This window comes from Macrotis lagotis, chromosome 1, assembly GCF_037893015.1.
Source record: "Macrotis lagotis isolate mMagLag1 chromosome 1, bilby.v1.9.chrom.fasta, whole genome shotgun sequence".
Classification (NCBI taxonomy): Eukaryota; Metazoa; Chordata; class Mammalia; order Peramelemorphia; family Peramelidae; genus Macrotis; species Macrotis lagotis.
The window spans coordinates 362,739,329-362,765,645 of NC_133658.1; the positions used below are offsets into that span (position 1 = coordinate 362,739,329).

General features: G+C 35.5%; 1 protein-coding gene across 6 annotated transcripts in view; it reads left to right on the plus strand.

Annotated features, from left to right (window-relative positions):
- UIMC1 (ubiquitin interaction motif containing 1) overlaps positions 1 to 26,317 on the plus strand; it is a 140,990-nt gene that overhangs the window by 57,194 nt on the left and 57,479 nt on the right. For all 6 annotated transcript variants that reach the window (XM_074212321.1, XM_074212320.1, XM_074212319.1 and 3 more), the window contains 5 exons: positions 14,497 to 14,621; positions 15,517 to 16,659; positions 19,742 to 19,806; positions 23,124 to 23,209; positions 25,802 to 25,881. In XM_074212321.1, the coding sequence (XP_074068422.1) occupies positions 14,497 to 14,621; positions 15,517 to 16,659; positions 19,742 to 19,806; positions 23,124 to 23,209; positions 25,802 to 25,881 (1,499 nt within the window). The remainder of the gene's footprint in view (positions 1 to 14,496; positions 14,622 to 15,516; positions 16,660 to 19,741; positions 19,807 to 23,123; positions 23,210 to 25,801; positions 25,882 to 26,317) is intronic.

A 26,317-nucleotide genomic window follows, 5' to 3' on the forward strand; every position in this document is an offset into this window, starting at 1 on the left:
ATGTTAAACCCAGATTACTTCTTTGTTCATGTCCAAAGAAATCTGTCTCTCAGTATACTCTTTGACTCCAACATCTCTCTGTCAGGAGGTGAGTGGCATATACCTTTGTAGTTGTGGTTGGTTATTGCTTTTTAATTAGAGTTCTTAAATCTTTCCAAGTATAATTTAACATTTATATCATTCTTTTAAAGTTTACTAAAGGTATTTCTCATTTCAGTCCTTCAAGGTAGATAGTTCAAGTGGTTATTTAAAGTTTATTTTGCAGAAAAAGAGACTGAAGCTAAAGGAAGTTAATTCACATCAATAACTAAGTGATAGTACCGGAACTTCCACTCATATCTTCTCTTAATTCTAAATCCAGTTTCCTTTTTACTTAGCACCTTCCTACAAACTAGTGCATCTTCATTATCAGTGCAAGTCTTTTTTATTATGTCTTAATACTTACTGTATAGAAAACATGTTTAGGTCTTGTTCATACTCTCCTGTTTATTGCAGATAATATTTTGATCCTAAGGAGTCCATTGTTCAATGTTCATAGTAGGGCACTTATACTTTGTGTATTTTGTTTATCTCTGTAAGTTTAATGTTTTCTCATTGAATTTCAGTTTTAGTAAGAACTATTTCCAAGTCCATGCCATCACTTACTCATTGGAGCCTATAGGTGTGATGTTTTATTCAGGCAGTTTAAAGTGGAACACAGAGTCTAAACATATTTTTTCCCGGTCCTGTTTTAAGTGAATGCTTTAAAATAAAAATGTTTATATAAGTAAAAAATAATACAACTTGAATAATTACTGTTAGCATTTTTCTGACAACAAAGTTTCAGAAGTTACTTCTTTGGTAGTTTTTAATGTAGTTAAATGAATTAATTCTGGATAAGATCATCGTGTTTTTTCATTACATAATATATCATCACTAAATCTTAGTGTATTGTATAGGGCATTTATCTTAGCAGAGGAAAAAAGTGTATTTTTGAAGGAGATAAAAAAAGATTTAGGTGAAGAAGGAACTTGTCTTGTTTATTTGGAATTATGATAGGTATTAGTAGGAATTAATGTGGTATGGTATTGTGAGTGGTGAGAAAAATTGATTTGGAGTTAGGAGATCTGGATTTAAAGATGAATGACCCTGAGCAAAGTGCTTATTTACCTTTTGGGGCCTTTTCTCTTAAATTGTGCTACTTACCTTTTTTGGGGGCTGTTGTGAGGAAAGCATTATGTAAACTTAAAAACATTCTTTATATTTGAGCTTCATTATCTTTTGATAAATGGGTATTGAGAACTTTCTGATGGATGAAGCATCTAGTTTTTTGTTTCAAAGTCTTAGTCTGTTTGCCCACGTGTCAGGAAAGCTAAAGAATATCTTGCGTCCTTGTTCATCATAAATTACGCCTGATTTCACCAGCCTCTCCCAAGTTATGTACATATACATACAGTCCTTGGGAAAGATGAGACAGTCAACAGAATTATCAGATATCTTGCAGAGGAGTTAATTTTGTTGAAGCCTAATCAGTTTCTCTGGTTTCTGAGGGTGAATTCTGCCTAATATTTTCCCTTAGGATACATGCTTACAGGTGGTATTGCTATAAGTACTTTTCTGTACTACCTCTTGAGTTCTGGAACACCTAAGAATTAGGGGTAAAATATATTTTGATTAACATCTTTGTTGTGATGGCCCAGAGCCTAATCTTCCATCTTTTTTGGCTAAATTGTATGAAAGAAGGAAATGAACTGCTGAATGTTTTTTCTTTTCTCTAGAGGCTACTTATTGTTGGAAAAAACAACATGGCCTTGTGAATATCTCATATTTGTATTGCTTTGAAATTGCTTTTCAGACTGTTAAATATGATCCTTCTATAGACTTTTGAGGTAGTTAGGATAGATTATTACAGATAAGGAAACTGAGACCCAGAGAGGGTAGGTGATCATAATTGCTTTTCAAGTAATTTATCTCCTGGCCATATAGATTTTGAGGAGTATGGCATAATAAAAAAACACTGGATTTGAAAATTTAAAGCCTAGTTTCAAATGTGCATACTCAGACTTTGGGCAGTAGTATCCAGTTGATATAATATATTAAGCATCTACTAAGTTACTTCTCAAGACCTCCATTTCCTTATTTGTAAAATGAAGGTGTTGGGCTTGATAGCTTGTTCCTTACAGCTTTAACATCTTGTAATTCTAAGTGGCAGAGAGAGTGGAATGTGATAAAATAATTTGTATATAATTATATTATAAGTCAAATCATTTTTTATGACCAATATGGGAAAAATTTATGGTGCCCTCTTGAGAGTGAAAAACTCATGACTAAAAAAAAACTCATGACTAGCCCTGGAAATAGAAAAGCTCAGAATTTTTAAATTTTATTTTATTTTACAATTTTATTTTTATTTTACAAGCCTGCAGAGTTTGCAGATTTTTCCTGGAATAAACTGAGGACAGGGTGAATAACAAAGGTCCAGGTAAGAGCGCCTGAAGGAAAGAGTCTGGCCAGGAGGAGAGTTTTGGCCAAATTTTTATAGTCTTGCCCACTTCTTGTGTAGTGAAACAGTCGGTAAAAACCACCTCCATGTGATTGAGGTGAGGTACCCATTCTGAAAGTCAGGAAGCTGGAGGAGAGACAAAGGAATGAGCTGAGGTTGCTCTTCTCTTGGTGATTATCAACAATGATGTTGATAATTGAGCAATAGAAGGAAATTTACATTTGATTAAGACCTATGTTATTTAGGAAGCCCTCAGAAAACATCAGACAGGCAAAAATAACATTTTCTTAATATTAAAAATTAGATATTTCTTCTTCTACATGATTATTTATGAATAAAAGGCAATGTGGACTAGTGATAGAGAGCAGGAAAATTAGCAGGAAATTCCAAAATCTATTTCTATATGGGTCTATTTGTCATGGGGAGAGGCATTAAATTTCTCAGCATTCTAAACAAACATCTAAGACCTTAAGTAGAATAGAACATGTCCGTATGGTTTGGCAGAGATATTTCCTCACCAAAGGTTCTCCATATCAATGAAATCACATTATTGAATAACAAAGGACTCTGCCATTTCTCTGAGAAGCAAAATAACACCCTGAAAACTGATATTCATGTTCCAAGGAATTTACTATAATAACTTATATTTCTATAGCATTTTAAACTTTACAAGTATTTTCCTCATCACACACTTGTTATCACTTTCCCATTTTACAGATGAGGAAAAGTTGACTCAGAGGTTATGTGAGTTGTTGATAAGTCACCCAGCTAGTGAGTAGCAGAGCTAGTGTTTGAAGCCAGTGTTCTTTACTCCAGTGCCAGTGCCTTTTCTTTTCTGTTTTGCTGCCTTCATGATTTTTAGTAATGACAAAGAGGACTGAAATGATGCTTTGGTGTACTCTCTAAAACCCTCAGGAAATAATATTCAGTAGAGCCAAATTGTCTGACAAGTTGAAATTTTGTCCCCTTAAGTAGCCCAATTTCTTTTTCATTTTAACCATTTTGGACAGTAATCCTTCTTTATTACATTCTTTTTTGCTTTTTAAAACTGAACTGAATGTGCTAAACATCATTTAACTGTATCTTGATCACCACTGTAAACATTGTTCTGTGCACTATTAGACACTGACATTCTTTTGCTACTATCTCTTAGGATGGGTTGGAATATGATGTTTCCCTTAACTGAGGGAATAGAAAACCATTAAGAAATTTAGCTACTGCCTTCCACTATCCTTAGTATTGAGGATGGATTGTATCTCTGCCTAGTGTGTTTTTAAAAAATGATTTTATTGATGATTTTTTATATCCTGTTTCATTCCCAACAATATCCTTCCTCTATCTCTATGTAGAGAGCCATCTCTTATAACAAAGAATAAAAATGAAGATTAAAAATGGCAGTTTGGCAGAATTGACTCACATATTATTCTAATTGCATAATATGTGCAGTGTTTCACAGTTGTAGCCTCCCCTGTTGGAAAGAAGGGAGCAAGGTATATTTTCTCACATCTTATTTGGGAGAAAACTTGGGTGATATTTACAATGTTCAGTTACATTTCTTTTTGTTGCTCCTCTGAACCCTTCATATTAACAATTTCTTACAGTACAATTGTAATCCATTACAATAATATGCTACAATTTCCTAATTGATGCCTTGATGATTTTCAAAGGTAGTAACTGAAAGCCTGTGATGCTTTTCTACAATATTCTAGTCCAGTGGTGTCAAACTCAAATAGAAACAAAAAATAGATTTTTAACTTCACATAGGACAGTTTAGGGATCACTAAACTGTGCTATGTGAACTTAAAAATCTGTATTTTGGTAAATATTTCCCAATTACAATTTAATCTGGTCCTGTTCAGTTAGATGTTTGCCATGACACCTTTGTTATAGTTGAAGAACAGGTGAGGTGGTAGGAGTAGGATAGCTGTACTAAATACCTTCTACTTAGTATTAGTTGAAGAGGATTGAAAATATGTAGTCTGGAGGTTTGAATAAATAGGGCAACTTCTAGTCTAGAATTTGGAAACTGTTATATGTATATTTGTTCTCCTTGGCCCTTTAGGGAAGAATATAGAGCAATAATAATCAGTCAACAAGCATTTGTTAGGTTCTTGTCATATATCAGGTCCTATGCTAAACATTCAGAATACAAAGAAAGGCAAAGAATAAGTCCTTTCCCCAAGTGTAGATAATATTCTAATGTGGGAGAAAACATGTAAACAACTATATATGCTAACTGTGTAGAGTTAGTGGGAGTTAATATCAGAGGGAAGATACTTGTATTTAGGCATTAAGAAAGACTTCTTGGAGAAAATAGGATTTAAGAGTGAAGCATGGCAGGTAATACAGGAGGCAGAGACAAGACATCCAATAAAAATTCATGGAGTTGTAAGGAGGCATTGCTGGATTGTAGAGTCCATGGAGGGAAAGAAATAAAATTTAAAACTAGAAAGGTAGGAAGAGTTCGGTTGTGCCTAGTGGAGAATGTTATATTTGTTCCTGAAGATAATATAGAGATATTGGAGTTTGTTTTGGTGGTTGGAAGAACACTTTTGTAGTTCAATAGTGGATGATAAGACACTTGATGCAGAGAAATTGATTTAAGGTCCAGCACTTCGTGTACTGCTTCTTCCACAATATGATCTTAATATATGTTTTGTCCTATCTTTGTGTGTGTGTGTGTGTGTGTGTGCGTGTATGTTTTTGCATTCTTTGTCTCCATAGAACGTAAGCTTCTTGAGGACAAGATCAGTTTTTATATACACAGACCCTAACACAGTTTTTGGCACATACTAAATAGGTGCTTAATTTTTACTTTTTACTAAAATCATCTTGCTAATATATATATATATAATATATATTAGTTTTTTTGCAAGGCAGTGGGGTTAAGTGGCTTGCCCAAGGCCCCACAGCTAGGTCATTATTAAGTGTGTGAGGCCAGATTTGAACTCGGGTACTCCTGACTCCAGGGCTGGTGTTCTGTCCACTGCGCCACCTAGCCTCCCCCATCTTGCTAATATATTTCAGTGCTTCAAAAAACTTTCTTCTAGTCACTTTCTCTCACAAACTCCTCCAAGAAATAACCTTTATCATTAATCAAAATATAATGAACAAACTAGTATCTCTCTCTCTCTCTCTCTCTCTCTCTCTCTCTCTCTCTCTCTCTCTTTTTCAAGGCAAGTGACTTGTACAAAGTCATACAGCTAGGTAATAAGTGTCTGAGACTGGATTTGAACTCAGGTCCTCCTGATTCCAGGACTGGCGCTCTATTCGCTGTACTGCCTAGCTGCCCCCAAACCAGTGCCTCTTGATCAAGAACTAAAGCAAATATATTTCAGTGCCACAGAATTTCAGACTTGGTAGGGACATCTTGAGTTCAACTTGTATAATCCTTACTTATGTAGGAATCCCTTTCAGTCCTCAAAAGTTAGTGATTTAAGCTTCTGGTGTTTTCAGATGAGTCCTCTAGTTAGTGCATTTTTACTGGTTGTCTCTCATGCTTCTAAATACTTTTTCCTCCTTGGTTCCAATTCTAGCTTCTTTGGCTTCCTTCAGTACTCAGCCCACATCCTACTTTGTGCAGGAGGCTTTTTCTGTCCCCTCCCATTTACTAGTCCTTTCCTTCTGATTATAGCCTTCCTTACATTTACATTGTATGTACATAATTATACATATTATTTTCTCCATTAGGATATTAATTCCATGAGAACAAGAACTATATTTTTGCCTTTCTTTGTATCTCCTACAAAACCTGGTAATATAGTAACATTTAATGCTTGCTGAACTGATAAATATAAGTAAGCAAAATAATAACTGCCCTTCAGAAACTTACATTTTAATGGGAGAAGACTATACTTAAAGAAGAACTGAAGAGGGTTTTGGAGAGGGAGAAAGTAGAAGTGACAGCATGGTTTGGAAATGGGGGCCAGGAAGTGATGTAGAGATCTTAGGCAAGATAAGATTTGCCTGAATACAAATCATTCCCAATTGATAAATGATCAAAGGTAGTTTGTCTGAAAACTGACAAACGAAATCAAAGCTATTTTATTGCCATGTGAAAAAAAATTCTAAATCATAATTGATTAGAGAAATGCTTATTTAAAAAACTCTGAGGTGCCACCTCACACCTGTCAGGTTGGCTAATAAGATAGAAAAGAAAAATGATCAATGTTGGAATGTAGGAAAACTAGTTTTACTAATGCATGATGGTGATATGAACTGATCCATTCTGGAGACTAATTTAGAATTATGCCCAAAGATCTGTAAGACCTTTGATCTAGTGATACCATTTTTTAAGTTTGTATCCCAAAGAAATTATTTTTAAAAAAGTGAAAACCTTCAAATGCAAAAATATTTATAGCAGCTATTTTTTAGTGACTAAGAATTGGAATTGAGAGAATGTCCATCAGTTGGGAAATGGCCAAATTAGATGTGGTATATGATTGAAAAAGAATATTATTGTGCTGTAAGAAATGATGAGAGGGTGATTTCAGAAAAACCTGGAAAAACTTACATTACACAATGTGAGCAGAACAGGAGAAAATTGTACACAATGATATCAATATTTTATTGATGGAGGGAATTAACTTCCTTCTTGGCTTTCACTCTGATCTTGGTCAAGTTTGATGACATGGGTAGGGCAGTCATCTTCCATTGGAAATGATATGTTGAACTTGAAGGTCACATACTTTGGGGCAGGAAGGCTTGGTGGGTCCCACGAGTATTATCCATGTACAATGAATGCTGTCTTGGCCCTTTGGAGGACCCCCCCCCCCACCAAGGCATACATACCTGGAGACAAGTGCTAAACCACTCCCCAAAGCACCACCCATGTCCAACTCACTGTGGAATTGCATTTAAATGTGGGAACTTGAAGAGGAAACAATTTCCTTCCTTCCCCTTCCATGTGCTCTTGACCTAGGAGAACTAGGTCCTTCTTTCCTTCCTCCCTTGCTCTCCCTTGCTCTCCCTTGCTCTCAGACAACCTTGCCTAAACCTTTGTCATTTGACATTTTCTCATGCTGCATAATCTGTGAACTTTGCAGAATTGTATAATAAATTCTGGGTTATTTCAATTCCAGGACTAGATGTGAATTTCTTCACTTCCAACAACTCTCAATCTTAAGTGGTGGCACAAATTTCTCCCATGACAGTATGATATAGAATTGTGAATAATTTAACTGTTCTGAGCAATAGTGATCCAAGACAGTTCCAAAGGACTCCTGGTGAAAAATGCTATCCACATCCAGAGAAAGAATTATGCTATTTTCCTCTCTTTCCATCTTCTCTCTCTCTCTCTCTCTCTCTTCAAAATTTCCTCCATAAGATTACTAATATAGAAAAGCTTTATAATATTTAGTATAATCTGTATCAGAGTGCTCTTACTGTCTTGGGATGGGGGGGCTAGAATTTGGAACTCAGAATTTTCAAAAATAAGAATGTTGTGTTTTTATATGTAATTGGGTAAAAATGTAATATTAAAATATAAAATATAATATATAATAATATATAATATAAAAATATAATATTAAACACGAGAAAATAGATGAAGTTTGCCTATCAAAGCCTGGCATCTCAAGAACAAAGTCCAAGGTTCTAGTGAAGGGGAAGGAATTAAACACATGACTAGAGTGCAGTTAACTTGGGGCAATTGATCTTATATTGATTATGGATTAGAAAAGAGAGAAATTGGAAATGGGAAGACCAACTAGGACAATTAAAGTAATCTAAATGAGAGGTGATGAGAGCTTGAATTAGGTTATAGCCTTTGTGAATAGTGAAAAGGAGTTGTGTATAAAGTGATAGAATATGGAGAGTGAGAGAAAGGGGGAAAAGTTGACCAGGAATCTGGCTTATATTGAAAGATGATGATGCTCTCAACTGAATAAAGGATATTTCGATGAAGGATGAATTTTGGGGAAAATGAGTTGTGTTTTAGAAATATTTTCTTCTAGATTCCTGAGTTTACTCTTGAGGCTTTTGATAATTCAGGAATGCAGTTTGCTAGAGAGATTGGGGCTAAATACTCAAACATACATGCATATATACATGTATGTATTATTGTGTACACATGTATACTATGATAATAGATAAATGATGTCTTTGGAAAATGTCAATTTACTTTAATTATTTTCTTTTTTATATAAATTTATTATGTTGGAATATCTTTTTTTCTTTTTTTAATTAGATGTTTAAATTCAGCATGTAATTTTATTTTTAAGTTACAATTTAGTGCTTGTGATTGTCATCTGCAATTAAGTGATTAGGATAAGATTATTTAAAATTTTTTTTACTTATTTAAGGGTTAAGTGACTTGCGGTACTTGTGGTATTTGTTCAGATGCAAAAAAGTAGACTTACTAGAAAGATTGTATGAATCTTGACATTCTTATTCATAGTGAGACTATGATACAAAAGAAAGTTGATTCTTTTTTAAAAAATTGTATGCATTTGTACATGTATATTTACAAATTACAAAGTTTCTTTCCACCCTCCCTTCCTACCCCCTCCCCTCAGTTGGGAACAGTCAGGTTAGCATTTTACATACATATTTTGTTAAATACATTTATAAATTAGTAATTTTTGGCATGAAGAATTAGGATTAAGGGAAGAGATCTTCCTTCCCTTCCCTTCCCTTCCCTTCCCTTCCCTTCCCTTCCCTTCCCTTCCCTTCCCTTCCCTTCCCTGCCCTGCCCTGCCCTGCCCTGCCTTGCCCTGTTAAGTGACTTGCCCAAGGTCACACAGCTAGGCAATTAGTGTCTGAGGCCACATTTGAACTCAGGTACTCCTGACTCCAGGACCAATGCTCTATCCACTGTGCCACCTAGCTGCCCCAGGAAAGACATACATAAGAGTGTCTTTTTTATAAAGTATTCAGATTTTGTAGGGGTATTTTTTTTTGTTTTGTTTTTCTTCCTCTGGTTGGGTATAATATAGTCCATAATCTATCAAATAGGGTTGTCCTAGGTATCTGAACTGCCAAGAGGGGTTGCTTCCATCAAGGTTGTTCATCTCATAATGTTGATGTGTACATTGTTCTCTTGGTTATGCTCCTTTCTCTCAGCATCAGTTTTTGTAAGTCATTCCATGCTTCTCTAGAGTTGAACCATTTATGGTTTCTTATAGAACAATGATATTCCATAGTATTCACGTACCATAACATGTTTAGCCATTCCTCAATTGATGGGCATCCCTTCAATTTTCAGTTCTCTGGCACTACAAAAAGGGCTGCTTTGAGTATTTTTGAACATGTAGGACTTTTCCATTTTTTTGGAATTGGAATTGCTGAGTCAAAGGGTATGAACAGTTTTATTGCTGTTTGGGACATAGTTCTATATTGCTTTCCAGAAAGGTTGGAACTGCTCACAATTCCACCAGCAATGCACCAGTGTCCCAATCCTCCCACAACCTCTCCAACATTGATCAAAGGATGTTGATTCTATGTTCATGGCTCCTAAGCTCATCAGTTGCAAAATAGGAGATGGGAGAAATTCTGTGGAGAACTCTCCAAATTAAATTATATTTCATTACTACAATGCAAAAATGCATGTAGGTAAATAATACAAAATATATGATTTTTAGGAGTAAGTAATAAGGGGCCAAAGACTTATGGACTATACAGAAGTCTCATAATTATCATAAACACCTATGAGAAAAGACTCATTAGACTCTGGATATGGAAAAAATTCATAATATCTTCAAAAGTGAAATTAATTATATTTTAAAAGCTTGGAAGCAATTTGTTGCTGTGTGGGATTCATTAGTTGACAATGATAGGTAAGAAATAGATGAGGCAAGGAGGCCAAGAATGACCAATGCATCCAGAGCCATTCCCAGTAATCCTACTCTATATCTGGCCACTGGACCCAGATGGCTCCAGAGGAGAAAGTAAAGCTGGTAATTTTGCACAGCACCCCCTCAATTAAATACAATTCATTTGCAAAGATGACTTTGACTTGCAAAGATCTCCCTAATGTCACAGTCTTCTTCAAGAATGAAGGACAAGAAAACCTAAAAAACAAAAACAAAAAAACAATTCCCTCCTGACTTGCCCTTTTTGCAAGCTTTTGAGTCTCACTTTTTTCTACCATCCTTCCTTTCCTCCTCCCTATCCATGGCAGTGAGCAATCTTATATATGTTATACATGTACAATTGTGTTTAACATATTTCCATATTAGTCAAGTTGTGAAAGAGGAATTAGAATTAAGGGGGAAAATGTTTCCCTGGCTCTGCTCACTGCACCTTCATTCAGCATCAGTTTTTGCAAGTCTTTCTAGGCTTTTCTTTCTTTTTTCTTTTTCTTTTTTGAATAATTTTTATTTTTCCAATTACATATAAAAACAAATTTTGATATTTAAAATTAAAAAAAAATTCATTTTTCCAACTATTTGTAAAGATAGTTCTCAACAGCCATTTTTTTGTAAGTTTTTGAGTTCCACATTTTTCTCCCTCCCCCTCTTTGACAGTGAGTAATCTAATACAGGTTTTACATTTATAACTATGTTAAACCTATTTCCATATTAATCATGTTGTAAAAGAAGAATTAGAACAAAAAGAAAAACCGTGAGAAGAAAATTGCCATAAAACATAAAATAAATTTTAAAAATTGAAAATAGTATTTTTTTTTCTGCAGAGTCTCTTTCTCTGGATTTGGATGGTCCCCCCCCCCCCCCCTTTTAAATCTCTTTGGGATATAGAACTTGTGTTATTGCTAGAACAAAGGATATAAGCAGTTTTCTTGTCCTTTGGGCATAGTCCTAACCTGAATTTAAACAAGTTATTGCTACTGAATAATGGGAAATGGATGAAGGACATCAACATTGATTATAACAATTTTATACAGAAGTTTAACTTGTAAAAATCACTTGCCACAATGAGGAAAACAGAAGCATTTAGTAAGTACGCTAGTCAGTAGTAGCATTTGAGTTTCTTGGCACATAACATAAGGCAACCAAGGGCAGCCTTGAGTAGTGGGAAATTAATTATGAGCAGTATTTCCTCAAAAAACCCAACAAGAAACAATGGAGAGAAAAATAATTTTACACTAAATTTGGCAAATGACTTGTTTGAGTAAGATCATCTTTAAAACATTTAAGAATGAAATTGAAAGGATAGGATGATAAATGAAAATGGAAGATACATAAGAATTTTTACATAAAACCATCTTCTGATATATATAATAGTGGAACCATCACATTTTAGACTCTTATCTTCTAGTCCAGGTTGTGTTGCTGGAGGAAGTAAATATGGCATTAAGGAAATCAAAGAAGGAGAAAGCAACTGTCTTTAGACCAAGTTAGTTCACAAGCAGGTTCAAGTTGAATATAAAGGTTTGGGGGGATGGTACATTGATTGCCAAAGTTTATGGAAGGGAGAAAGGTTATTTCCAAAAACAACTACCAATAAAATACCCATTACTACTGACTTATATTTGTACTTTTACGTTTGTGTAATATTTTTATGTGACTTTATACACAAATTGATAGGGTATCTTAGTAGATCAGTAAATAGAGCACTGAACTTGGAAAGACTCAGCTTCATGAATTTAAATCTGGCCTCAGACTTAACAGCTTGTGACACTAGACAAGTCACTTAAAAATCTGTGTCTCAGTTCATCTGAAATGACTTGGAGAAAGGAAATTGCAAACCACTCTATTATCTTTGCCAAGAAAACCTCAAAATGTAATCTCAAAGAGTTGGACGCAGTTGAAATGACTGAACAAAAATAACACTCAAATTGAGGGTGTCCTTGATTAGGACACTAGAAAGGAGGTGCAATGATTTCTAAATTATACTCCATAATAGATCATATCTTTAGTTGTTAGACTGACCAAATGGTCTAAAGAATACAAAATTCTGCTATACTTTTGTTCATTGATTTAAATTGGAAGAATTTAATGCTTCCTCTTTAGTGTTCATCCTCTTAACAAGATGTCTGCATGTGGCAGAATAATACAAGATACATTGAAAGTTAGAACAACAGAGAAAACTACATTCAGTAATGCCATGAAACAAGGAATAAAAACAGATGCTTACCAGAGGTATTCTTCAGTGTTGGTAGAATGCCAATTCAATTCAAATAAAAGTTGTATTCTTTATGAATTGTGAATTCTTCCAGGTGTTTCTGTTTGTAGATGACAACGTGCTGATTTCATGACGTCTTGGAACATTGTAGAACTTTGTAAATCATGAATATACAACACTTTAGTTCTTCTGGACCACATCACTCAACAAAAACTTGTCAAGGGCTACATATAGATTTTATTTTTGACTACAATGTATACCATTTTACCAATGGATAGCAAGCCACATGAATAGACTTTGGGAGCTACATGTGGCTCGTTGAGCACACCTGTAATGAAATACATTCATTTAATGAGATATATAATGTGAATTTGTCCTAACTACTCAAGAAAATACTTGATTGATTGAAAAATAACTATTAATGATTATGCAGTTGGAAGGAAAACTAAAGTATAGAGCTTGTTCAGTGTATTTATTTTGAGCATTCATTATAAAAGACAATGATTTGGGTCCAGAATTGAATAGGATGAGTGAAGGTTGGATTGCTTTTAAGAAACTACATAGTTTTTTTCTTTTGTTTTTTCTTTTTGTTTTTTTGCAAAGCAATAGGGTTAAGTGACTTGACCAAGATCACAGAGCTAAGTAAGTATTAAGTGTCTGAGATTGTATTTGAACTCAGATCCTCTTGACTCCAGGGCTGGTGCTCCATCCTCTGTAGTAACACCAGTTTTTTCCTAAACAAAAGACTTTTTCATACCAGAGTTTTTCTGGTGATGTTGTTTGACTTCAAGTTGTGAAATAGTGTAGTCTGAATCATTAATATCATTCGAAGGGAATTGTAGAGGACATGGGCAAGCCAAAGTACCATGTAAGAGAGGAATTTTGTAGGACAGGTGACTTTATAAGATGTCATTAGAGCAGTGTATAACTGGAAAAAAATGAGTTCATCACACACATAGTGAGAACAAGAGATAGAAGACTAAGTGATTCATTGGTATTCATGGAATATCTGGAGAGCTTGAGGAAAGCCTCCAGCACAATGTGTTGAAACACAAATCCTACACAAAAATTTCCTTTGACAGATTTTTTTAAAATCATCAACAGCATGGAATCAAACATTAATTCAGTATGTATTGGGATCTCCACTAAAGTCTTAATTGATATTTATCATCATTATGATCTTAGGTAGCATTTATATAATATTTTAAGATTTGCAGTGTTTTACTTATGTTGTCTTAATTTGATTTTCATAACTGTTTGAGGCAGGACTATTCTTATCCACATTTAGCAGATGAGAAAATAGAGGCTGAAAGATTTTGTTACTTATACAAGGGTCAATAGTAAGTCTCTGAGGCAGTCTTTGAACACATCTACTTGTTTTAAGTCTACTGCATGCTCATCTTACTATGGAGATAAAACTTAGGGAAAACTAATACATTTAAAAAATTTTAGTATTTTTTTTCCTTCCTTTGGTGAACATATGGGATGAATAAAATTTCAGAGTATGGAGGTATTAATAGGTTTCAGTTTAGATCATTGAAGGGATTTATTACCCATCAATGATGCTTTCCTTTGAAGATACATCCTTTGAAGTATTGTGGTTGAAAAACTTGAAACCTGGTGGTTCAATCCTTTGGTGATGAACCTTTCCAAAATTAGCTGGACTGGTCTTCCAGTGACACACAGGCTCCATCTCCAGGATTTTACTAGAAACATTTCTAGCTTTGCTTGTGCTTCATGTGCATTGAGAACTTGGTGTCAAATCCATATTGTGATAATTATGGAATCTTTCAAAACTAAACCTGGCAAACGTGGAAGAGAGCCTAGGCTTGGGATGCAAGAGGCTCAGAATAGAGTTCTAGACTTGAGGAAATTTTCTTTGTTTGTGCCTGATTAGATGATCCCTGAAGTCTCTAGCTCCTAATATTCTGTGATTCTATTCTTTGAATTCAAACAAATGCACGATTTATTTTTTTCCCTTTCCCTTTCAGAGATGACAGAAGATGAACAGTTTGCTTTGGCTCTGAAAATGAGTGAACAGGAAGCACAGCAAGTGAATGACCAGGTGGAAGAAGAGGAGGAGCTCTTGAGGAAGGCCATTGCTGAAAGCCTGAATGTAATTATACCTCTCCTTAAACAGTTTTAGTGGCACTAGCAAGCTTTCACTCCCCCAGTCAGAGACTTGTGCCTGGAAAACAGGGTATTACCTAAAGTGACAAGGAGCAGTTTATAAATCCACATGAGAAAGAACCCATGAAAGAGAATGAAAGCATTTTCTTTGTAGATTTTTTAGGCTGTTGTGAAAAGAAGAATAGTGTTCACTAGTTCCTAAAAAATACTTTTCTCTTATACTGTGATGTTATGAAAAAAGGAAGATTGATGAACTTCTAATTAAAAAAATCTGGCTTCAGATGTGAGCTCTGGTACTTATTAGTTGTGAGATAGTTTGATTTCCATAAGCTTCATTGGGTAAGAAGTCCCTGCTTCACAGGGTTGTTATGAGAAAAGTCCTTTGCAAATTATAAAATTCTTAGCTACTATAACTCTTAAAATAATGGTATTTGGGTACATAGGACTAAAAATAATAGGGCACAGGATGGTATCCTGTGGGGAAAGCAGAGAGAGTAAAAAAATTGGGATAGAAGTTAGTGGAGACTGGGAGGTGGGATGAAAACTAGAGATTAAAAATAAAATTTGGTAGTTTTTGTGGATTCAAATTATAATCATATAAAATCTGTTTTCTTAATATTTGGATAGAAACTCCTTAGTGGATAAACACAAATTAAATGAAAAGGTATCTAATATGGTTGGAGATGATAGCATTCCTAAGCCATTGTTTATTTCAGTTAATATTTTATTGAAAAGATTATTGAAGGCGATTGGAAAAAGATTGAGTCTTCAAATATTGGAGACGAAGAACTTATAGGTGCAGTATCCTCTTTTTTTTTTAATTGCTCCTCATGTGCATCCACACTAATAATTTTATGGTGGGTGGGGGTAACTTGTTTCAGAGTTGCCAGCCTTCTGATTCTCCTGCTACAAGCCCTGCAACTTTGTTCACTGGAATGACTTCACAGTATCACCAAGAGAAACCAGTGGTTTCTGAGACTGCTAAATGTTTGTTTTCCTGTTCTGAATCTTCACATTCATCTGTCACATCCCTGTCTCAGGGATCTCAGTCTGAACAGACAGAAATAACCAAAAGCCCTCTGGTGATGCTGAAGAGGTTAAGTCAAGAAGTAGTTGAAAGTTCATTATTATCAAGCATAATTTTATCTCAAGAAAAGATCCACCCTTCCCTTAAATCCAATGAAGCACCTTCATCACCTGTGTTAAGTGACTCTAGTGATAATTTATTAAGACCTCCTGGTAAAAAACAGTTTGTCCTGAGTCCTACCTTTTCTCGAGTACCTCTAGGAACATGGCAACTGGTACCTCGGAAATTGTTTGCAAAGTCAGATGTTGGCCAAGAAGAGAAAGTTGAGGAAAGAGAGAAGTGTCTGGATCACACTGGAAACTTGAAAATGCAGCCAGTCACTGGTAGTTCAGGAACTGGGGATGAACTCAATCAGCCAATGCTTGAGAGTAAGAACTCTAGCATTTTTGATGGCGGAACTAGCCAATGGACTGAGGATACAAAGTGTAAACAGCCTGAAGAAAGTAGTAGGCTAGGCTGTGGTTCTCTCATGACCACACAAGGGAAAGAAAAGACATCTCAACTCTACTTCCCTAGCACAATTAATATCAAGAGTCTGCAGGAGGAAATTGAAGGCACTGTGCACTATTACTGGGGTATCCCATTCTGTCCTATCGGAGTAGACCCTAACCAGTATACTAAGGTTATTTTATGTCAGCTAGAGGTCTATCAGAAAAGCCTGAAATTGGCTCAGCGACAACTTGTTCAGAAAAAAGGATTTGGAGAACCAATATTACCTGACCCATATTCCCTACTGCAAAAGGATCATGATGAAAGAAAGAGAACCAAAGGAATAAATGAAGTTATCACAAAAGAGATAGGAAATAACACAGAATCAAGAAAAGAATCAAGAGCATCTACCTTGCGCCGAAAAAGTAAGAAGTCCCATGAGAGCCCATTGCAGAGTTTGAAAGAAAAGCCTTTGTCGGAGGAAGAACCAACAACCAGTCATCATCAGGTAAGATCAAGAATAACAGGGACAGGGTGGTTTACCTACAGAATGAACAGGAATATGGTTACCATAACCTGTTACTTGGTTCCTTAAAGGAACTAGAAACCTAGTATTGTTAAATTAGCTGGAACTTATTACTTCTTTGGGAATCATTGTTTTTACCAGCTTGCTTCATAAAAGTAGGGATAGATTCCTGGAAAGGAAGTGAAATCTTATCCCTTCATATCCTGTTCCCAACCTTCTCTGAATTCTGTAGAATCATGGAACCTAAGAGTTGGAAGAGGCCTTAGAGGCCATCTGGTCTAACCTGTATCTGAATAAGACTCCCCTTCTACATTATGTTCTACAAGTGGTCATCCAACCACTGCTAAGACACATTTTTTTTCCTTCTAGAAGGGAAGTTTAGATACAATAAGATGTGTTAGTGATAGTACTCATAAACCCAGAGATATCTTTTTAAAGGAATAATTGACTCCAGAATAGTCAACACTTAATGGTTTATTGTCATTCACATTGCAAACTTGAAAAATGCTAGAGGCTTGAGTATTGAGGAGAGCAGATTAGTTGCAAGTTTTTTAGTCTGAAGGCAAGAATTTTGCAGTGATCTTTGAATAGCTACAAAAGTGACATTCTCTAATTTGTAGGGCAGAAAAGTTTCATGGGCTGTAGTGGTAGTGGAACAATTTAGGACTTGGAATTGAAAGATCTGGGTTGAAGTCTAGCTCTCTTACCTCTTTGATGATGAATGACCTTAGGCAAGTCATTTCCTTTTTTGTACTTCAGTTTTCTATCTGCATAATGTTGGAGTTTGGATTAGATTGATCTCTGAAGCCTTCCAGCTCTCATAGTCTATGAATGACAGTAGCAGGTAGAGTTTCATTTTCTCCATTTGTCTTATTTTTTTTTAACTTGGGGGTTGTGATAGAATAATAGAGAAATAGGTAATGTGCATATAATTTTCTACACCTTCTCTGAATCTTTCATTTTTGGAGGTGAGTTTTTCACAGAAGGAAGAAGGACTTAATGGTGGTCAGCACTGTCAAACACTTAGCATTGAACATGTGGCCTTGATGGGGAGAGGCCACATTTGGTCCTCCTTACTGGACTATTGTAGAGATGGTAGAAGAACAAAACTATGAAAAGTAAGGAGAGAGTCCTAAGAAAACAACATGATCTCCAGGTAAATCTGACCTATGCAAATTTTGTAAAATTTAGAATGAGAGAGAAATTGTGTATAAAGGAATATTTTAATATTTGTTCAGAAATTTTAAAAAATATGACTTTGAAGTCATGTTTCTCTATTGATTGACAAACAGGCTTTCTGGGAGAGGGCTCATGGAAATTGATGGGGCAAAATCTAACTTTGGAAAGAAAAAGTTGATGATGTGGATTTTGCAGGAGAGCAGCCAGGCTTTTATTACCATGATCATCTAGAACTATAATCTTATGAGGGAACAGTTGAATATCTTGGCAAACTTTTAAGTTTTTGTTTTCTTTTTCTATAATACAATGTTAGATAGACACTAGATGTCAGTGTTGTTTTTCTTTTTCTTTTCCTTCTTGATGTTCTCTAGGTTAGAACATCATTTTGTTACTTTCGAGTTTAAGTAGTAAAGTGTAATATTTATTGCTCTCACAATTTCATCTTTTTACAAATTTTTCACCTCTCATTTTGCCTGATGACTTCACTCCTAGGTCATTGTATAAATATCTTCTTTAAGACTGAAAGGTCAACTTTTATTCTGTTTTTGAGTGTATTTAATTATTTACCTGAGTGGGGGTAAAAACATACTTAGCTTGTTTGTGTCACTTGTGTTCTGGTAGGTAGGTGATGTGGAAAACCATAACTTTTCTCTAAGTAACAGAATTGAAGCAAAGCCCCTTGTCAGAAATGTTTCCTAGTCTTGTTCTAGTGATATCTTCCTCTCTACCTATATTCAGTGAATTGATGTTAATCCAAATATATTTACTTTGGTTAAATAAAATGCTATTTTTATCTTTCTTCTCTCCTATACCTCTTTTTTTAGGTGTTTTTTTTTTTTTTTTTGCAAGGCAGTGGAGTTAAGTGGCTTGCACAAGGCCACACAGCTAGGTATTTATTAAGTGTCTGAGACCGGATTTGAACCCAGGTACTCCTGACTCCAGGGCTGGTGCTTTATCCACTGCACCACCTAGCCGCCCTTCTCCTATACCTCTTAAAAGTCATGGGAGTCTACAAGATTATCTACTTAAAAGGATGAGTCATTTCTGTAATAGTCTAAAGAAGTGATTATCTAACTTCTGGTCAAATTCTTCAAGTGATGGAGAACTCACTAACTCACAGTATGGAAGTTTATTCCATTTTCAGATTGTTAAGATTTTTAGGGAATTCTTTATTTTGAGAATAAATCTGCCTATCATACATAACTTCAACCCTTTGTTTCTAGTTTCGTCCTCTGGAGCCAAGCTCTTCTCCATATGATAACTTTTCAGAAATTTGAAGAAAGTCTTCCCCTTTCTCCTTCCCCCAAGTAAAAATCTTTCTGCAAGCCAAGTATCTCTAGCTCCTTCACTTTTTCATGATGTACTGGAAACAGTGGAGAGTGAGTTACTATAGTAAATAGTTGTTGTACTTCACCATCTTGGCAATCTTCCTTTGGACAAACTTTGGTTTTGCCACTTTGCCTCGTAAAAAGAAGTGCTCAGGATTGAACACAATATTTCAGATGTCTGACCACATATATAATTGAATATTAAAACCATAATGAAAAATTGTATATTAACTTGTACATTTCTAGACTCTTGTAGATGTTCTGTTTTAGCTCTATTGTGTCCAGAATACTTTAAAGAAATCTAATTTGTAAGCCAAATTGAAAGTTAGCTCTGAATTCTTAATTTTGAGATATATTTTCCTCCATTTTTAACTACTCCATCCATACAGTGAGACAATTGCTTTTATGAAATCATACATTCATTTCTGACTTAAGCAGTATATATAGTTTTCATTTTCTGTTTGGTGAAAGGGCTAAAACAATGAAAAGAAGGAAAGGAGAAAATGCAATTTGACTGTGTAATACATATATTTAAGATATTTTCTGTTTCATTGCAGAATTCCCAGGTCCTATTTACTGAGGATACACCTGAAGAGGATGAAGTAGTGACGATAACATCAAGGTAAGATTACATCTGATTTGTATTGCTTTGGGGTTGAGTTCTGTACCTTTACTACTTTACTACTTACTACTTTAACAGTAGTAAGAAAATGAACTGCATGAGTAGGGTAAGGCAAAGAAAATTGCTTTGATGCTTCTGGTATTTTCATTGAAAACTTTATAAGAAATTTATGTCAGTTCAATGAAATTGACTCAATTTCATCCCCATTTAAGGTGTTCTTCTAGGTTCTTTGGGACTCTTTAAAAAATGGCTTATATAGGGCAGCTAGGTAGTGCAGTGGCTAGAGCACTGACCCTGGAGTCAGGAGGACCTGAGTTCAAATCTGGCCTCAGACACTTAATAATTACCTAGCTGTGTGACCTTGTGACCTTTGCTTTGCAAAAACAACACAAAAAATGGGTTACACACAGTCCGTGCCCTCAAGGAATTTACAGTTTAAATGTATGTGTAAGAGGTTCTATTTTGAGGGAAGAGGGGGTCAATCTAAAACAAGTACACAAGTCATAGTCAACACACTGCCTTTATTAAAAACTTATTCTATACCGGATGATAACTTGCCTAAAGTCATATGGCTAGTAAGTATCAACTGTCTGAGACTGGATTTGAACTGAGGTCCTCATGACTTCAGGGCTGGTGCTTGATCTTTTTGAGCCACCTAGCTGCCCATCCTTGGTTCTTGAATTGGGGCTTTGTGTCTAGTCCTGTTTCTACCTGCTTGCTGACCTTTTGGGGTGTGATGATCCTTACCCCCACTCTCCAACCCCCAGTTTCATTTTCTTTTCAGTTCCAAATTCTCTCCCTTCCCCTCCTCATTAGCAGAGAAGGTAAGAAAAACAGAGTCTGTCACAACAAATAGCCATAGATAGCCTACCACTTTCTCTACCTCTGCATGTCCAATTCAAGGGTCACTTCCTCTAGGCAGACTTTCCTGATTTTTCTTCCCCATTTGTAATGATCTTCTGGCTTTGCATTTTGCACTCTGAGCAGTACTTTTCTTTGAATTTTTCTAAGACACTTAGTGATGTTATTTGTTTTTATCTAACTTTAACTTTTCCTTCTTAAACACTAAACTTCTGGAGGGTGATGTCTATCTTTTTAAACAGCACCTGTCATGGCCTTCACAGAGTGGCTTGTTTATTGTGTTTATAAGAAGCTCAACTCCAAATGGGTGGTTTTAGCCTGGTTTTTACCCATCAGACATCACTCCATATGTCCATATAGTAATTTTGTATCATGTTAATTCTTCTTTCCTTGTCTCTGTGCTTCCCCCATGTCTTTCCATCTGACTAAGGAACAGGCGTCTTCCAAAGTTCCCTTCAGTTTCATAGACCCTATGAAACTTCTTTGATTCTTCTACTGCTAGTTACAATCTCCTATTGATAATCTTATTGTACTATTTAATACAACTATATATGGTCTTGTAGTTATTTTCTATAAATATCTTCCTGATTAAATTGTAAACCCCTTAAAGACAGGGACTGTCTTTTCCCCAGGTGCCACTGGTAACTTGATTTGGGAGAGTCATTGTCATTCTTTTTTTTTAAGTAAGTTTTATTTTTATTAAAGATATTATTTGTGTTTTACAATTTTCCCCCCAATCTTACTTCCCTCCCCCCACCCCTCCATTGTCATTCTTTATAACAATGTGATGGCATCAGCTTACTGGCTAGTTGTGATGTCCAGCTGTGTCTCTGACTGTACTTTGCTCTTAGCTGGGGGGGGGGATTAGGAGTTCCTTTTTTGGGTTGAGTTGTTGGTATTCCCTATTTTGAAGGTGAGGCCTAGGTGTCGCATATCCAAGTGGTTATAATTTATGTGCAATCTGGGCTTTTTACAAATTGATAATCTTATTCTCTACCTGCAAGATTCATTCTTGTTCCCACTGTCTTTGCCCCACAGTTTTTCTTTCTTTTCTCTATCTAACCAAATCCTATTAAGAACAAGTTCAGATTAGGGTGGTGATGAGTCCACAGAGGTACTCTGACCAGGGAGAGATCAAAAGGGGTTGGTGGAGTCAAGGAAAACTCTTTGAAATTTGAGACAAGGCTTTCCATGGAGGTGGGCCTTAGCTCAGCAAAGCAGAGGGTTAGCACAACCTGTGTACCAGTCTAGAAGAATTTTTTTCCATGCTGGAAAATATGGCTTTGGTTGGATTCTCAGGCTATTCAAATGGTTTTGGAAGTGGGTTTTAACTAGAGAAGGCTTTCTGCTTCCTGCGGGCCTCTTTGCTTTGTTGTGGTGAGCCCTGTGCAGAGCAGATGTAGGTTTTAATAAATGATTATACGCTTTGTCACCAGGAGATAGTTGGAGTAGCAGGCAATGCGGTTTGACTTCAAATTGATTAGCCCATTTTATAAATGTCAGCAAATTGTTTTGTGATGGACCCTTTGAATAGAGCCCTGATGTTACATGCAGAGTAAACTGTGCCTGGCTTGGGTTTCTAACAAATGCTTTGAGATGTTTTATTTAGAGAGAGAAATCACTTGTGGTTTCCTATCAGGATTTAGTTATTTATCATGAATCAATGGTGGCTGTTCTCTCTTCTCTGTGGTTCTCAGTTGACATGGGGATTTGTGTTTTTTTAAAAGTGTTTTCTTGCATACTTGATCAAACTAATCGTAAAGCTCAGTGAAGCGGGAGGGGGCCAGCTCTGAATGCCCTCATAGCTAAAACCACGTGTTCTTATGTCAGGAATAGATTGCATTCCGTGAACAGGCAGGGAGAACCAGAAGGTCAGATAGGAAGAAGCCATGCATAGTTAAACTCTGCACAAAATAGATGCTCAACTTGTGTGGGCAGATTTTTGCTGTAGGGCAGCTTAGAGAGTTGTAGCCTATTTTTTGCTGCTTTAGAAAGAAGTCTCTTGAGATAAAAAAGAAAATTAACAGCAAGGTGAGAAGAAGCTAGTGCAATGTCAGGAGGCTCTCCAAGTTCTTTGCTCTGAGTGTACAAATCACTGCAATGTTCAGGCTTACCTGAGATAGGCAATATAAAACAAACCTTTGACATCTTTAGATTGGAGTGGAGATTTTTGCCTTCTCTGGTGCATACAGGCAGTGCTTACCCTTCAACCTTCCTTTGTGAGTTTTCTCAAAAGAGCTCCTTTTCACGTAGTGATTTCCCTGGGACTGAAGTTACAAGCATATTTGTTTTTTCCACATTTTTCTCCTGATATTTTCACTACCACTTTCACATTGCCATTGTTTTTTGTGTGATTGCAGGTATCTAATATTCTGTCAGTATTACTAAGCATTACTTTGGTCTTGCTCTCTGATTTATTTCACTGGGAATTTATTTGACTGTTGATCCTTTTTTAGCCCCACTGCTCTAAGCCTGTTGACCAGGAAGAGAAGCCCAGTCATTGACAGGGGAAGCCCTGAAGAAGAGATTACTGTCTGCCCAGGTGAGAGCCCCTTAATTTTATAAATATTTGCATGCTTATCTGCTTAGTTTTCAAAACCCCCTACAATTCACTTTTAAAAAGTTCTTTTGATTTGTTTTAAATCCACAACTCATTTGATTACATCTAAATCTTCAGTTCTTCTTTTCTTCCCTCTCTTCCAGGGATTTTTTTCTTTTTTTTAGTGTTGGAATTAACATGAGTTTTGTTTGCTCACCAACCTCCTCAGAGATACCAGCATAGCATCATAGATAGCATTTGCTTAAATTAACTTCAGCTTTCAGATCCATTGGATCTTGTGTGTTGGTTTTGTGCATCCTGCAAAGTTGGTTTGTTATTTGTCATTAAAGAATTATTTAAAGTGTTTTTCTTTTGTTATGATTATATGATATTGAATAGAAATTCAGAAGACTGAGTTTATGCTATAACTGAATTTGTTGTGTCTTTTGACTTTCTGTTCATTTCAGATAAAACAGTTGACCTTGCTGGTTACCTCATTTCTCACTTTTTTTAAGGTCCTAGTAGGTCCATCAAGGAGACTTGCTTTTTTCCTAGTTTTTGTCCTTGGGAACTCGAATCTGACACTATAGCTTGGGGTTATTATAAAGATCTTTATTTTTAAAAGTAAGAAGTTAGAGCTAGAAGTAGGTTTTTTACAGTTTTTTTTTTCTAATTTAAATAAAATGAGATTCTTGCAGAAGACCCATGTGTTAATTTCTCTGCTTTTGGTAGGATTGTACTCCCTAGGAATGTTATCTTTACGAAAAAGAAAACTTTAGCTCTCTTTGCTGAGTGCTACTATTGTACTCCAACCTAAGGCACTAACTCCATTATCTAGAATGATAGCATCTGACATCATGGCAGGCTCCAACAGAGAGGAACCTGGAAATAACAATGATCTCAAAAGCCACAATTAATGAGAGGAAAAGGCAAACACTCCATGACTGAGGTTGGATGACTTTTATGATCATGACTCACTGTCATTAGTCTGGTAATTAAGTCCAACCGTTAGCTGACATAAACTACTTCTAAGTGAGATTGCAAAGAGTTTCTATACCATTAATATTCCTTTTATCTAAAGAGAGTATCATACCAGAGAAATCAAACCTTCTCTTCATTGTGTATGAGATATATTTGTGTGTATATATTATATATGTATATATAAAATATATAGATAGGTAGATATACATCTAACATGGATACATAAATCTGTGTGTGTATGTGTTTGTGTGTGTGTATGTGTGTGTGTGTGTGTGTGTGTGTGTGTGTGTGTGTTTATATGTGCTTTTTTGTTTCGATCCTTTTAGGTGAAACAGAGAGATGGTTCATCTGAGTTTTCTGAAATCTTGTCTACAATCTCTGGCAGTTCTAAGCTTCCAGCTCTCCATTAACAATGTGGTTACTTTGGGTGTTCAATTCTAATAGCTGTGTTGTAGCATAGGCTATCCTGTTATGAATTCTTCTAACTTCATGTATTTATGGGGAGCTATGTCCACTTTAGCCATTATTATTGTCAAGTATTTCAGTCATTTCTCAAAATCAGAAGTGAAGTCTTTTTATGATTGCAGTAGTCCAGGCAGTAATCAGCCCTTGCCTTTGAAGAGACTGACTGCCTTTTTTCATAACACTTCTTAGTAAAATCTGACAGAAAAGATGCTGTAGTAGATATACAACAACCTCTATTTTCTTCAGGATGGTAGGAAATAGCTTGTTCAGATATATTGGCTATTAATGTTTCTATATAATTAGTAATTTCATAATATTAACATACAGTAAAATGGAATCTTTCTTTGACAACCTAGGGGATACTTGCCATATGTATATTAGCTTTAATTGTCCTTGATAAAATTTCATTTAAAACTTTGTGTACTGACACAAAGCATTTTGCCAGATTTATTTACTACTTTTCCTAGTGTAGGTAGAATGTAACATAGTTTTGTGTGTGTGTACATTCATGGGTGTGTACAGACATATACATATATAAGTATTTTCATGTGTGTGTGTGTATTTTTAAAATAAGCATTTATGTAATGTTTACTCTGTGTCAACCATCATACCAAGAGCTTATAAATACTATTGCTTCTCACATTAGCCCTTTGAAGTAAATACTATTATTATTATTCTCATATTACAGATAAAGAAAATGAGATTAATAGAGGTTAAGTGACTTGCCCACATTTCTGCAACTAGTTAATAAAGTATCTAAGGCTGTATTTGAACTCAGATCTTCCAGATTCTAGGCCCAGCATTCTAGTCATTGAACCAAATAGCTCTCAAAAGGTAGATGGACAGATAAGAACCATATAAGAAAGGCAAAATAATTGTTTAGTTTGCCTTTATTTTAAATTTCCACCTCATTCTTTTGTAAACTTCCTCATATACCTTCAACTTCAGCAATAATAGGAATAGCTTCACCTGACTGAATAAATATCTATGTGTACAGATTTAGTCATATCTATATTAATAACCTTAAGAGAAAATGATTCATTTGTAGACATTATGATGACACAGCAAAATTAAAACTGCATTATTACCTAATAAAGTTTGAGTTTGGAGAATAGAAATAATGTGGAAGAATTTGTTCTTATGTTACAGAGACACAACTAAGTACATCTGAAGTTCTTGAACTAGCAAGAGAAGAAGAGGACCTATCTGGTAAAGAAAGACCTATTAAGGTAAGAGCACTGGAGTCATGAAGGAACTATGTAGGCCTTCTGAAACTTCTCTAAATTTTCTCTAGTATTTTCTTTCTGTAAGTCACCCATCTCTGAAGCAGTATTACTTTTGATGTCTTAGAAAAGAGATGGTAGGCCCTTATAACTTTTGCCCACTTAAATGAAAGAAGCAGTGTGGTCCAGTGAAAATAGCTGATTTGGACTGTGATTTAAGAGAATTTCACTCTGTCACTAACTAGTTGTGTAACACTGGACAAGTGTCATTCTCTTCCTGGTTATAATTTTCTCCTCTAAAATGAGGATATTGATTAGATGAATTCTAATGTCTCTTTTAGCTCTACGATTCTTTATTTGGGAGGGTAGCTCACATATATATTGTTGCTAGTAACGTATTTATTAGAATGCACATTTTCAGGATGAACTCACTATCTTTTTA